General features: G+C 39.6%; 2 protein-coding genes across 2 annotated transcripts in view; both read left to right on the top strand.

Moving 5' to 3' along the window:
* LOC107549535 (cysteine-rich protein 2-like) overlaps nt 1–10,232 on the top strand; it is a 19,044-nt gene extending 8,812 nt beyond the window's left edge. Inside the window, exons 3-8 of the mRNA XM_016230666.1 lie at nt 4,103–4,160; nt 4,784–4,909; nt 6,134–6,202; nt 6,354–6,448; nt 9,041–9,098; nt 9,693–10,232. Coding sequence (XP_016086152.1) covers nt 4,103–4,160; nt 4,784–4,909; nt 6,134–6,202; nt 6,354–6,448; nt 9,041–9,098; nt 9,693–9,757 — 471 coding nt within the window. The 3' untranslated portion in view covers nt 9,758–10,232. The remainder of the gene's footprint in view (nt 1–4,102; nt 4,161–4,783; nt 4,910–6,133; nt 6,203–6,353; nt 6,449–9,040; nt 9,099–9,692) is intronic.
* A 585-nt stretch (nt 10,233–10,817) lies between these two features.
* On the top strand, nt 10,818–13,554 carry LOC107549534 (retinol dehydrogenase 14-like). The gene is made up of 2 exons (XM_016230665.1): nt 10,818–11,227; nt 12,918–13,554. The coding sequence occupies exons 1-2, from the start codon at nt 10,874–10,876 to the stop codon at nt 13,533–13,535; spliced, it is 972 nt and encodes a 323-aa protein (XP_016086151.1). The 5' UTR covers nt 10,818–10,873; the 3' UTR covers nt 13,536–13,554.
* Nucleotides 13,555–13,961: the final 407 nt, after the last annotated feature.

The following is a 13,961-nucleotide window of genomic DNA, read 5'->3' as shown; positions in this document are numbered from 1 at the left end:
GCAAATACAGAAACGTGCTGCAAAGACCCACAACACAACCAAATATAGAAATGCGCTACAAATTCACACAACACAACCAAATACACAAACGCCCTGCAAATACCCACAACACAACCAAATACAGAAATGCGCTGCAAATACAGAAACGCGCTGCAAAGACCCACAACGCAACCAAATACAGAAACGTGCTGCAAATACAGAATCGTGCTGCAAAGTCCCACAACACAACCAAATACAGAAACATGCTGCAAATTAGAGCTGCTCGATTATGGCAAAAATCATAATAACGATTATTTACCGCGATTATGAGGGGGCCATATGACCAAAACTTTATATGAGTGATTTATTTAAAGATAGTGATACATATCAAATACATATTTCCTGTAAATAAGGTTGCTATGACATCTACATTGTAGAGACATGCGGAATTTCAAACAAACAAACAAAAAGTCTTAAAAATTATTGAAAATAATTAAACTGTCAGTAATAAAAAAAGCAAAGGGCAAATACAATAGAATAAAAAGATACAAATGAAACAAACTGTGTTTTAATTTTTTTATGCAAGTCTCAAGCAGTTTACTGCCTACTAAAGAAATGAATAATCAAATGTAAAATAAAACATCATAGTCTTCACTATAAGAATTAAACTTTGTTTCTTATTAAAGCTACAAGAGTCCTTCACTCAAGAGCAGTGTGTGATTTTGAATTTGTCTTTTATTGTTTGATTAATATTAAGCACACAGTCGCAGCAGGAAAATAGCCCGCTGTCACTTTAAGAGCCGCACGGATCCAATTTACCTTAACACGCGTATTTTCATTCTCAACCCTTTACGTTCATTTATTACATGACCGACGAAGGTATACATTAATAATCACTAAGCGCCGCATTTTGACACATTTTTGCGTGTATTTGACCGTTTCGGCGCGCACCTTGAGCTAAAAGATGACTTTACATGTCCGTGTTCTGTTCCGTCTCTGAGCGCGATATATCTTCCTGAGGTGCAGCGCAAGTTCTCTTTCACGCTTTTAAAAACATGAATACATATACTTATATAAATCAAGCATGTCCCATTTTTCAAAAGTCACGTTACATGATTTTACTGATTTGCAGTGAAATTGGGCTTTTATGGAGGAACGAAAGCGCAGCGCTGGAAAAAGGGGCGGAATGGGGGCGTAATAATAACCAAACAACAAAGACCCACAACACAACCAAATACAGAAACACACTGCAAAGACCCACAACACAACCAAATACAGAAACGTGCTGAAAATACGCACAACACAACCAAATACAGAAATGCGCTGCAAATACAGAAAAGCGCTGCAAAGACCCACAACACAACAAAATACAGAAATGTGCTGCAAATACAGAAACGCGCTGCAAAGACCCACAACACAACCAAATACAGAAACGTGCTGAAAATACGCACAACACAACCAAATACAGAAACGTGCTGAAAATACGCACAACACAACCAAATACAGAAACGTGCTGAAAATACGCACAACACAACCAAATACAGAAACGTGCTGAAAATACGCACAACACAACCAAATACAGAAACGTGCTGAAAATACGCACAACACAACCAAATACAGAAACGTGCTGAAAATACGCACAACACAACCAAATACAGAAACGTGCTGAAAATACGCACAACACAACCAAATACAGAAACGTGCTGAAAATACGCACAACACAACCAAATACAGAAACGTGCTGAAAATACGCACAACACAACCAAATACAGAAACGTGCTGAAAATACGCACAACACAACCAAATACAGAAACGTGCTGAAAATACGCACAACACAACCAAATACAGAAACGTGCTGAAAATACGCACAACACAACCAAATACAGAAACGTGCTGAAAATACGCACAACACAACCAAATACAGAAACGTGCTGAAAATACGCACAACACAACCAAATACAGAAACATGCTGTAAAGACCCACAACACAACCAAATACAGAAACGCGCTGCAAAGACCAACAACACAACCAAATACAGAAACGTGCTGCAAATACAGAATCGTGCTGCAAAGACCGACAACACAACCAAATACAGAAATGTGCTGCAAAGACCCACAACACAACCAAATACAGAAACGCGCTGCAAAGACCCACAACACAACCAAATACAGAAAAGCGCTGAAAAGATGCACAACACAACCAAATGCAGAAACGTGCTGCAAATACACAAACGCACTGCAAACAGAAACGTGCTGCAAAGACCGACAACACAACCAAATACAGAAACACGCTGCAAAAACCCACAACACAACCAAATACAGAAATGTGCTACAAATACAGTATTGGTCTTATGAAGTATTCTAATTTGTTGAGATAGTGAATTGGTGGGTTTTTGTTAAATGTGAGCCAAAATCATCAGAATTAAAAGAACCAAAGACTTACTTCAGTCTGTGTGCATTGAATTTATTTAATACACGAGTTTCACAATTTGAGTTTAATTACTGAAATAAATGAACTTTTCCATGACATTATAATTTATTGAGATGCACCTGTATAGTTGGAAAAGTGTTAATACTAAAGGCATATTCAACCCAATGGCACAAAAAATTATTTTTAGTATTATTATTATTTGTAATGCTATTTGTCTGTTCAGATCAATGCATAAAAAATGGCAGACGGGCTGAATGAACATGCTAATTCACACACCTGACAGGTGTAACTTATTGAAAAGCATAAATACAGTGTTTACCCTGGTTACTACTGTACACAGAGCAGTGCTGCTCAACTTTCTGTTTCCTGAATGAATATACTGGTGTTGAATGAATTGGTTGATTGAATGAATCACTTGTTGCCATCTGCTGGCAGATAAATGTAACCTGCAGTAAGGTTCTTTACAAAATCATGCAACATTATATTAGTGGGTGAACTAATTTGTTGATGTCAAACACACCTCATGATTCAGTAATTGCATATAGGCTGGTAGTGTTATGGGGAGGGACATTCTCATTCTGGAGCATATTTGATTGGTCAAAAATGTTATTCATAGCCTACATTTTCCCTAAAGTCTATACATTTTAAATGTGTATATCTGATTAAAACCAATAACTAAAGTTCCCCAAACTCTTAGAGAGTCAAAAAAAAGAGCACTGACATGTTAGCAAGTTCATGTTATAATGAAAATTCACACTTTAAGTTGTTGTTCTAGATAACGATGCAGATGATTCACAGATTCCAACAAACTGTTACTTGCAGAGCAAAGAGCCTTAATGCTTCGCAAATATCATATTAATTGCATTGAATGTGCACTTGTGTACCTTCAGTGTCCTTTGTGTGTATACTGGATCTTAAAAGTACATTTAAAAAAACTGTACTTGCAGATAAGTTTAATGGAATAAAAGGCCACTTAAAGCACACAAAGCACACTTTGCAATAATGTCAAAATAAAGGGTTTTCTTTGTAATACATGTCAAATCATTGTTTTTTCTAATCTTTTTGCTTTAAAGAAGTGCACTCATGTTATTGTGCTGACTAACAAACCACATGTAAAGTACTTGCTTATAATTAAGTAGCAATTAACAAGTAGTAGTGTGTTATTTGATATTACATTAAATATATTTTTACATGTACTAAATTGCAACGTCACCATTACAAATGTGTAATTACAAATATATTTAAATACATGGCATACAAGTTTAATTACATTAAGTTATTTTTTAGTTTACCACAAATGCTTGTCACTTCATTTGGCATTATTTGGCCACTATATTTCAAAGACAATATCCTAGTCCAACTAGTTGCATTTAGTAAAAATGTAAACTATAATACATTTTTCATTTGACTTTAAGATTCCACAAAATAAGTGTCCGAACATTACATTCAATTAGCACTCAAATATATTCTTTTAAAGTGTATTGTTTTCCTAATAAGGCTCGTTTTAAAAGTATGTTAAGTGTAGGCTACTTATTTTTCACAAGGGCCTGTACAGTTGTTTGCTCTTTAAATGTTGAAAATATTTTATGCTTTAATCTTTGGACAGCATGAGTGTTAATTTTTGATGACAACAGACAAGGAAGGCAGGAACTGGATGCCTAATTAATTAATGTGTTTTATCCACTGTTAACAGCATGATGGGAAGCCATACTGCCACAAGCCATGCTATGCTGCCCTCTATGGACCAAAAGGTGCAGTACATCTAATTAATGTCTCAGATGCATCTGTTCATAATTTGTGGGGCTTGCACTGCAGCAAGTAGGACACTCTTTCCTTTGATGCAACAGATTCTTAATGAGACAGCCAGCATGCACAAGAGCAGCTTCATCACAGAAATCTCTGATCTTCAGATATGGATAGTTGATAGTTGACCCAAAAATGAAAATGCTGTCATTATTTTATCATCGTCATGATGTTCTAAACCTGTATGAGTTCTTTCTTCTGTTGAACACAAACACACACAAAAAAAAAAAAAAAATTATATATATATATTGGAGAATGTTGGTAACCAAACAGTTTTGGATCCTATTGACTTCCATAGTATATAGTTTATTTTATTAAATTTTTTGTCCATGAAAGGACCCAAAACTGTTTGGCTACCAACATTTTTCAAAGTATCTTCTTTTGTGTTCCACGCAAGAAAGAAACTCGTACAGCTTTTGAACAAGGGTGAGTAAATTATGACAGAAGTTTCATTTTTGGGTCAACTATCCCTTCGTGAATTCTTGAATTCTTTCATACTGTAATGTTTGAATACCACCCATATAATAGAATCAGAAAAGAAGCAACTGTACTGCCTGTCATATTCCTGTAGGTGTGAATATTGGTGGGGCTGGTTCATATGTCTATGACACACCTGTCAATGACGACACTACCCCTGTTGCCATGGAAACCAAGCCGAAGGCTGAAGAGAAAAAGGCTACCAGGGGCCCAGTGAAGGGTGAGTTTGTACTACTTTAGATCATAATGCAGACACTTAACCCTACACAGCCTACCGTACCATATTTCATAGTCCTCTAAATTCTCAAAATGATCAAAACTTTGCTGAAAACCCTGTTTTACAAAATCTACTACATGACTTCTGTTGTCTGATTGATACTTTTGTGATATACGTTTTTTTAGCATAATTCTAAAATTGTCAGGTCAGGGCACCTTCAGGTCGTGGTTTGTGTATTTTTGGGAGTTCTTCACTGAAAATCAGTAAATGTAAGAATAGCTTTTATATTGTTCTATATATCAAATCTAACTGAGATTTGTTATAGCACTTCTTATCATTGCTCTTTTGTTGATTTTGATTGCTTCCATTTTCCTCATTTGGAAGTCGCTTTGGATAAAAGCGTCTGCTAAATGACTAAATGTAAATGTAAAATGCATCAAATATGATATTTAATGATACTTTATATTCTACTAGATCATAATATATGAGCCACAAAAGAAGACTGATGTATCAAATGTGATGCTAAAAACATATGCAAACTTATAACATATATATATATAGTTCAGGGATAGGAGTTCAAAAATGAAAGTTATGTCACCATTTACTCACCCTCAAATCTGTAATTGAGTTTCTATATTCTGTTGAACATGAAATATATTCTGTTGAACATGAAAGAAGATATTTTGAAGATCGTGGATAACCCAAAAAATGGAAATTGTTGGTAACCAAACAGTAGCTGGTAGCCACTGACTTCCATAATGTATTAAAATAATAATAATAATAATAATATGGAAGTCAATGGCTACCAGCAACTGTTTGGTTACCAACAATTTCCATTTTTGGGGTGAACTGTCCCTTTAATTCATATGTTAGGCTTTACCGGGTTAATTGACATTTACTGGAAATCCTGTTTTTGTGGTGAAACACTTTTATAATATTGTTATTTTAAAGAACACCCCAGTAATGCCATAGAAACCACCAATAACACCCTATCATCTGCATAACAATATGCTAAACCCAAACCCAAAACTTGGCAATTTGCATTGCAACCATCCTAAACACCACAACATTTGCATGGGCAAATCTACTTGTACTGTTACTTTTATTACAATGTGGGTAGTGATAATGAATTCTGTAAAATATTAGGATTATTACATTTATGGTAATGGAATTTTAATTTAAATTAATGATATTTGTGAGAATAATTGTTTACCTGATTTTCTCCAGCTGCAAGCTTCAGTTCGTTTTCTGGTCAGCCAAACATCTGCCCAAGGTGCAACAAAACAGTGTACTTCGGTAAGCGCAAGCGCTGACATTCAGACAGTAAAGTTCAGCAAATATGGACTTGTGCTGGAACTTGTGTGTTCAGCAGTGCCAGGACATACATATGCATTTCTTGAGGTTGCCTGATGCTTACAGAAGGGCCTGTGTTTCCTTTGTGTTTCAGCTGAAAAGGTCAGTTCCCTGGGTAAAGACTGGCACAGGCCCTGTCTGCACTGTGAGAGGTGCAGCAAGACTCTGGCTCCAGGCAGCCATGCAGAGGTGAGGGACATTTTTATATATTTTAATCTAAATAAATGTATATTGTGCAAATTATAAAAACACATTTTGGCATAATGTAATTTAAGATTTAAAGTTTATTTTCTTGCCCCTCAAAGTACATATTGTGATCTATTTAAGCATTTAATGATTTACCTAAATATATTTTTAGTCTAGAAAAAATCCTTAAATTGTCCTGTGCACAACATATTGTCAGGGTTATGGACCTGTCTGTGTGTGTTTTTGCTCCCTGTGACCCAGTTTCTGTCTCCCGTTGATTGTGTTAATTTGATTCCAGGTGTATCTAGTTCTTCTCCCAATTATCCTGTGTTTAAAAGCCTTAGTCCTTTCAGTCAGTGTTTGTCGGTTCTGAACGTCATTCCATGGTTCCCTGTGTCTCCTATGTACCCCTTCTGTTTGGATTATTAAAAGACTGTGGTTTGAAGCTATCTCCGTGTCTCCGTGCTCCAAGTGAAGTGTGACAGAAGAACCGACCTTAACAGTTACCTCCGTTTGTATCTTCCTTTTTGTTTCCGTTTTTCTCCCAGTGTTTTTCTTTCTGTTGTGTTCCCATGGATCCCTTCACTCGCCCCGAATTCCTCCTCCTGCTGGAGCAGGGAGACAAAGCTCTCGAGGACCATACCAAACTGTTCCTGTTGGTCGCTAACATCACCAGCTGCCCGGACGACGCGCTCTGCTCTTTCTATGACGCAAGCCTGAACGCCAAGTGCAGAGCACTGTCGTCCGAAGATGGTCCTCAGGAGGAATTCGGCGTCTTCGTGGAGTGAACTCTGGTGAGAAACGGGTCACCACTCACCATCTGCCCCGTGGATGATCTCGCCAGATCCGGTCCCAGAGCCCAGCCCACCATCTCCCCATGGTACGGAGCATCAGCATGAGCCCACCGACGACGGAGAGCCATTTCCCGCCGTAATCCGCAAGCCAGAGCAATGCCAAGCGACTGAGCAGAGGATCGCCCCGGAAGTTGAGCCCAACCCGTCAGACCAGGTGCGAGAGCCGGCAACAGTGCCCACCACGAGGGAGCAAGCCTTGGACAGTGTGAGCGCGGAGTGGAGCTCCGCCCCCTGCATCGCGGTTGAGGGTGAGCTGAATATGGCGCAGCAAAAGGGCCAAAGCGAAGAGGGGAGGGATCCAGCCCCCGAATCCAGCTCAGAGCGCCCTCCAGTGGCCGCTCCTCAAAAATAACCGCCCTCCCACCCGCTCCAGCCTCCTCCACCGCTGTCAGCCCCTCTCGGGAGGGATCCAGCCCCCGAATCCAGCTCAGAGCGCCCTCCAGTGGCCGCTCCTCAAAAATAACCGCCCTCCCACCCGCTCCAGCCTCCTCCACCGCTGTCAGCCCCTCTCCTCGCCCTCAGCCCACCATCATTGCGGTGCGAGCCCCGTGGGACTGCCATCCTCCAGCATTGCCGGGGTTGGAGTATCCCTCACCTCCGCCTCCAGCTTCCGAGGCCCGGACTCTGCCTCGGCCCGTAGACCCAGCGGCTCCACCTCGGCTCCTAGCTCCCTCGCCTCCACCGTCAACCGTAGTTTCATCAGCTCCACCGGGCTCCCTCGTTCCTCCTGCTATACCTTGGTCGGGCGTTGACCCGCCATCGCCTTTGGACTCCTCTCCTCTGGCTGCGCCTCGTCGCTCCGTCCCACCGGCTCCTTTGGGCTCCTTCCTCCCGCCAGCTCCACCTTGGTCCTCAGTCGCTCCGGCTCCGCCGCGGATCTCCGTCTCCACCTTGGTCGCCAGAGCCCTCGGCTCCACCCTGGCCCCCCGGATCCTTGGCATCCCCCTGGCTCGTTGGCTCTCCGCCTCGGGCTCCTCCTCCACCTGCTCCGCCGCCGTTGGTCGGCCCCCTGGAGTCGGTGGCCATTCCTCCTCCATGGCTCCTCCCACCGTCGGCTCCACCATCGGCCGCTGTTATGGCTCTGGCCTGGGTCCTGCTGAGCTCCTCCTGCTCCGGGTCCCTCCTGGCTCCCCATTCCTTCGTCGCCCCCCTGGTCTCTGTCTGCCAGCCTCCTCCCGGATATTCGTCCTCCTCCGGAACCTCCTCCCAAGTTTCCACCCATTCCCCTCCCTATGTTGTTTCTACGGTGCGAGGACGCACCTTCCGGGAGGGGGCGTTATGTCAGGGTTATGGACCTGCCCGTGTGTGTTTTTGCTCCCTGTGACCCAGTTTCTGTCTCCCGTTGATTGTGTTAATTTGATTCCAGGTGTGTCTAGTTCTTCCCCCAATTATCCTGTGTTTAAAAACCTTAGTCCTTTCAGTCAGTGTTTGTCGGTTCTGAACGTCGTTCCTGTGTCTCCTATGTACCCCTTGTGTTTGGATTATTAAAAGACTGTGGTTTGACGCTATCTCCGTGTCTCCTCGTTCCGTGCTCCAAGTGAAGTGTGACACATATATTTTGGTCAGAAAAAAGTGTATCTGGATGGAGTAGAAACATGTATATATCCTCTCTTAGTGATATCATAAAGGTGGAGCTCAAAAATATCCAGATTAAACTGTTGTGCAATGCATCCAGATTTGAAATGACATTTGAAGACAAGTATGATTTAATAGTGTACATGGGTTCTGTTTTAAACCACAGCACGATGGCCAGCCATACTGCCATAAACCCTGTTACGCTGTTCTCTTTGGGCCAAAAGGTACATTTCCATTATCTGTTTTCCAGTTTCATTCTTTTTATACAGTGTATATTGTCTGTTGAGGAGACATTCCATTTTGATAACGGCATCAAGTAAAATTTACAAAAATGACACTATATACACAGAAAGCATATTAAATGCAAGTGTCTACTTCAATGTTTCAACTTTCAAATAACATTTATGAAAATAAAATGTCAAAATATGAGTGAAATAATGTTCCATTGTCATTCAGTATACAGAATAAAGTAGTATAATAATATTTTGGGGCTGCACTGTGAATGTTTTAATGTCATCTAATGATTTTTGTTGTAAATATGCATCACAAGATTTTTTGGTATATGAATTATTGTTACACTGAATGACTTTTTTTCTGTAAATCATAGTAAAAATGTTTAATAGTCATTAATTTTTATTTTATTGTTTTTATATATATATTTTTTTATTTTGCACAGAAAAATAAATTTAAATTAAACAGGACACATTCTAATGTACGTAAAATAAAATAAAGCTGTATTAACTTTTATTGTTTTGATGCTTGCAAACCCCTATTCGTCTTTGAGCCGTGCATAATGTTATTTCACTGTTTTTGTTCAGGAGTGAACACTGGAGGTGTTGGCAGTTACATATACGAGGACCCAAACACCGAAAGCCAGTCCTAAGAACCACAACCACACCAGCAGTATCATTAGCAACCTTAGATTTAAGCCTCTTGTCTGCTTCCTTTAAATTCACTTCCTATCTTTCTTGAATCTGCACTGATCTTGTTCATCTACAGAGTGCCACTTACATACTAATTGTACTCAAATGAGCTAGTATTACTACTTACTAGCAGGAATATGTGTTTAGCCTTTTTGCTGTATTTATATATTGTTTATATATTTTTAAGAATGTACTTAAGATATGTTTTTGTTTTTGTTTTTACTGTGACATTGAATTACAGGTAACACAAAATTTTGTTCAGAATGAAACGGTTTTTGCCATTAGTTCTAACATATGTTTAATTGTGTAGCACTATAGCACACTTATTTATTAGGCCTGTAGTTTACCGATGGCATATGTTTTCTGAACTTTGCACTTGAGGTCTGTTTATGTATTAAACACTTTGTATTTGAAATTAAATAATATTGTTAAGTGTATTGGATTGTTTTGTTTCATTTCACTTTTGGGATGCTGGAGGAGAAGAAAAAAAGAATATACTGCCTTAAATGTACAAGTGATGGTGCCAGTACATTCACTGCACTTTTTCCAACCACTTTGAATTGAATACTTTAAGAAAATGCACAAAAATCTTTAAAAAAGGGAAAAATACATGCATACATGCAGTACATACCAAATCAAGCAGAAATGAAATGTATTTATTGTGGCCAGTTAAACTGATGGAAACATGCTGTTATGTTGTTATACATGTTATAATAGCTAAATACCCATGTTTACACAGAAAATACAAGGATCTGTCACAAATAATATTGATAGCTAGAATATAATTAATGTGAGTACCTAAAATATCGTAATATTTCATCTCTTTAGTCATCTAATAGGATGTCCTCCAGTCAATCTAATGTCATTATCCACTCCATGTAAAAATGTCATCACATTTATAACCAGTAATGAATGAATGAATGTACTTCTCAATGAGATTATAGTGATTAAGCTCTGCTGTATATCGTGTAATAAACCAGAAGGCTTGAATTGACAATATCAAAAACAACGCAATGCATTCTGGGTGATGTGGTCCACGGCGCTCACACGCACGCTGGTCATTCGACACTGCACTGATGTCTGCTGCGGTTATTTTAGCCGCTGTCCTCGGCGGTGGGGTTCTCCTCATTGCCCGGAGAATATTCTCCAGGCGGAAAGCGCTGAGATCACTGAGCTACCCAGCGAGTCTGATGCGCGGAAAGACTGTGATAGTGACCGGGGCGAACAGCGGCATCGGGAAGGCGACGGCGGCGGAGCTGCTGAAGCTGCAGGCCCGTGTGATCATGGCCTGTCGGGACAGGCGCAGGGCTGAAGAGGCGGCCCAGGACATCAAGAATCAAGCCGGTGCAAATCAGGGAGAGTTAGTGATCAAAAACCTGGACCTCGCATCGCTCCAGTCTGTGCGCAGCTTCTGCGAGGAAGTTATCAGGGTTTGTTTACAGCTGTCTCTTTCTCTTTTAGTCATTGAAACTGGGTTGCATGGCATTAAATATCTAAGCTACAACAGCATGGAGTATGATTTCATGAACGTATGGCTCAAACCAGGCAAAGATCATTGGGAAAGTGGTCAAATTAGTTGTTGTTTCTCAGTGAAATGAGCTATCTAATGTCCCGAATATGATGTGAAATATGATATATAATGTGCAATATGATATGTGATCTGTGTGTATTTTTATATTTATATATTTATATATATATATATATATATATATATATAGGATGTGAAATATGATAACTGTAGTTACTACAATTATTGTTGGCACAGTTAAACTGTGGCAACTTAGTTCTTGCCACCACTTTCATGAAAAATGACAAATTCACTTCTTACAATGGTTGAAGCACATATTAATGGGACTGCATATTATCATCTCATATTATTATGATAATTATAACATAATTGTAGTAACTGGGGGTATTTTGGTGCCTTGATAAACTGTAAATAATGAAAATAGATGGGAACTGGGCTGATTGTCACACGTTTAAGTCCAGACAATAATTTTCACTTGGTTGATTTATTTTTTTTTAAGTAAATTTCCGGGTATGGGACACACGTTATTGTCTTGACATCAATGGGGACCTGCCATTAAATATCCATTTATAGATTTTCATTCAACTTTAAACATGAAATAGAGCAGAGTTGGAAAAAATAACATGAAATATTGCCAAACCATTATTTTGGGCAAATGAATGAATTATATGGAAATATAACTGATTAGAAGTGTCAGATAGATTAGAAGTATCGCTTTGGTTGAGACTTGATCTTGAAGGGCTGACTTCGGGTAATTGGAATCCATGATTTTATACTCAAAAATATTTTTACAAGGTCTCACTCACAAACCTGTGGAACGATCCTTTAATGGGTCACAGTGAAATCTCGTGACTTAACTCATATGAGGGATTTTTAATTGTTTGCAGTGTGTATAATTGTGCAGATTGCATTATTTAAAGCAAAATAAATCAATTACAATTACATAGATTTTTCAATCTTTCCATAGTGTTACATTTATTAAAAATGTATAGGTGTAACATACTTACCAATAAATACAGCGATTTGATAAAATAAATGAAATTAGGACACAACACATGCCATCAGGCCTAAGCTTCATTATATAGTTAATATAATGCATGTCATATTGGTTTTACTTAAAACCTCAAAAACTTTTAAGTTACTGACATACAGCCACTGTAAGAACTTCCCCATGTGACAACCAGCCTCGATGTCCCATTTTAGATTTATCAGACATTTATATGAAGCCATTTTAGTTAAGTTTTCTGCAGTGAGTTAATATCTGGCTACATAAAATTATTTTGGACAGAATAGCATTTTCCCACTTATACCTCTGTCCCAAGACAACCTCTTCAGACAGCCTCCTTGAGGTTTTCACCAGCCACAGTTTTTGCCTCTGAAACAGCATGCCAGAAGACTTGAGGATATTAGTCAATCAGTATTTTTAAATTTCAGTCTTATACGACTTATACGACTATATGTTTTACCATGTAATTTTTCATGTGTCTTAAGTTGTTTGCTTTCTGTATTGCATTTATACACTAGATAAATTAAGTGGGATTAGATGTGCACAAACAAAAATTTCTAAACTCCTAATTGTGTTACAAAATTAGGAGGAGCCGAGGATTGATGTTCTTATCAACAACGCTGGTCTCTACCAGTGTCCCTACAGTAGGACAGAAGAGGGCTATGAAATGCAGTTGGGAGTAAACCTCCTGGGTCACTATCTTCTGACAAATCTTTTGCTGGACCTCCTGAAGCAGTCGGCTCCCAGCCGTATCGTCGTGGTCTCCTCCAAGCTCTACAAGTATGGCAGCATCAACTTCGAGGACTTGAACAGTGAACAGAATTATAACAAAGCTTTTTGCTACAGCCAGAGCAAGCTTGCCAACCTACTATTCACCCGCGAGCTGGCACGCAGGCTGGATGGTACTGGGGTAACTGTAAATGCCCTCACTCCGGGTATCGTAAGGACCAGATTGGGCCGGCACGTCAACATCCCCCTGCTGATTAAGCCTCTTTTTTTGCTGGTCTCTTGGTTGTTCTTCAAAAGCCCACTGGAGGGTGCTCAGACCCCACTGTACCTGGCATGCTCGCCTGAAGTTGAGGGTGTGTCTGGAAAATGCTTCGCTAATTGCGAAGAAGAACAATTGCTTTCTAAAGCCACCGATGACCATACTGCTAAACGGCTCTGGGACCTAAGTGAAAGCATGGTGGGTCTTAGGAGGTGAGGGAGCGAAGCAGAACCACCCTTCACAAATGTGGCAAATGCAAATCTCGAACATCAGTGCAATGGATTTTTTTGGGATGTGTTTTTGGCCAAGTACCTGAGGGACTTGCTGGATAACAGACAGGAAATTAAAATGTCCATCTGTTCCCCTGTATCTTTGCTGCAGTGTTTTCAGAGATGGCCTCAGGCTTGTGACTCACTCTACTCTGTGAATGAGAGCCTGAAAGTATCAAGTCCTACATATCCCTTGAATACAAATGACAGGACCAGTGAGCCCAAGAAACATATGGCTCCGAACTATCGTTAATGCAGAATAACACGAACACCATTGTATAACTCTCAATGTAGATTAAGTGGTGCTTTGTGACCAAGTTATTACAATACATCAAGATTGTTGAATGTTGTTCAGCAATTAATTTGACAGACC

This window comes from Sinocyclocheilus grahami, unplaced genomic scaffold, assembly GCF_001515645.1.
Source record: "Sinocyclocheilus grahami isolate Dianchi unplaced genomic scaffold, SAMN03320097.WGS_v1.1 scaffold374.1, whole genome shotgun sequence".
NCBI classification, from domain to species: Eukaryota; Metazoa; Chordata; class Actinopteri; order Cypriniformes; family Cyprinidae; genus Sinocyclocheilus; species Sinocyclocheilus grahami.
This window is presented reverse-complemented; position numbering and strand designations above follow the sequence as displayed.

Coding starts and splice junctions, on each gene's coding strand:
- LOC107549534 (XM_016230665.1), top strand. CDS start 10,874: ATGTCTGCTGCGGTTATTTTAGCCGCTGTCCTCGGCGGTGGGGTTCTC. Junction 11,228..12,917: donor TCTGCGAGGAAGTTATCAGG/GTTTGTTTACAG, acceptor TTACAAAATTAG/GAGGAGCCGAGGATTGATGT.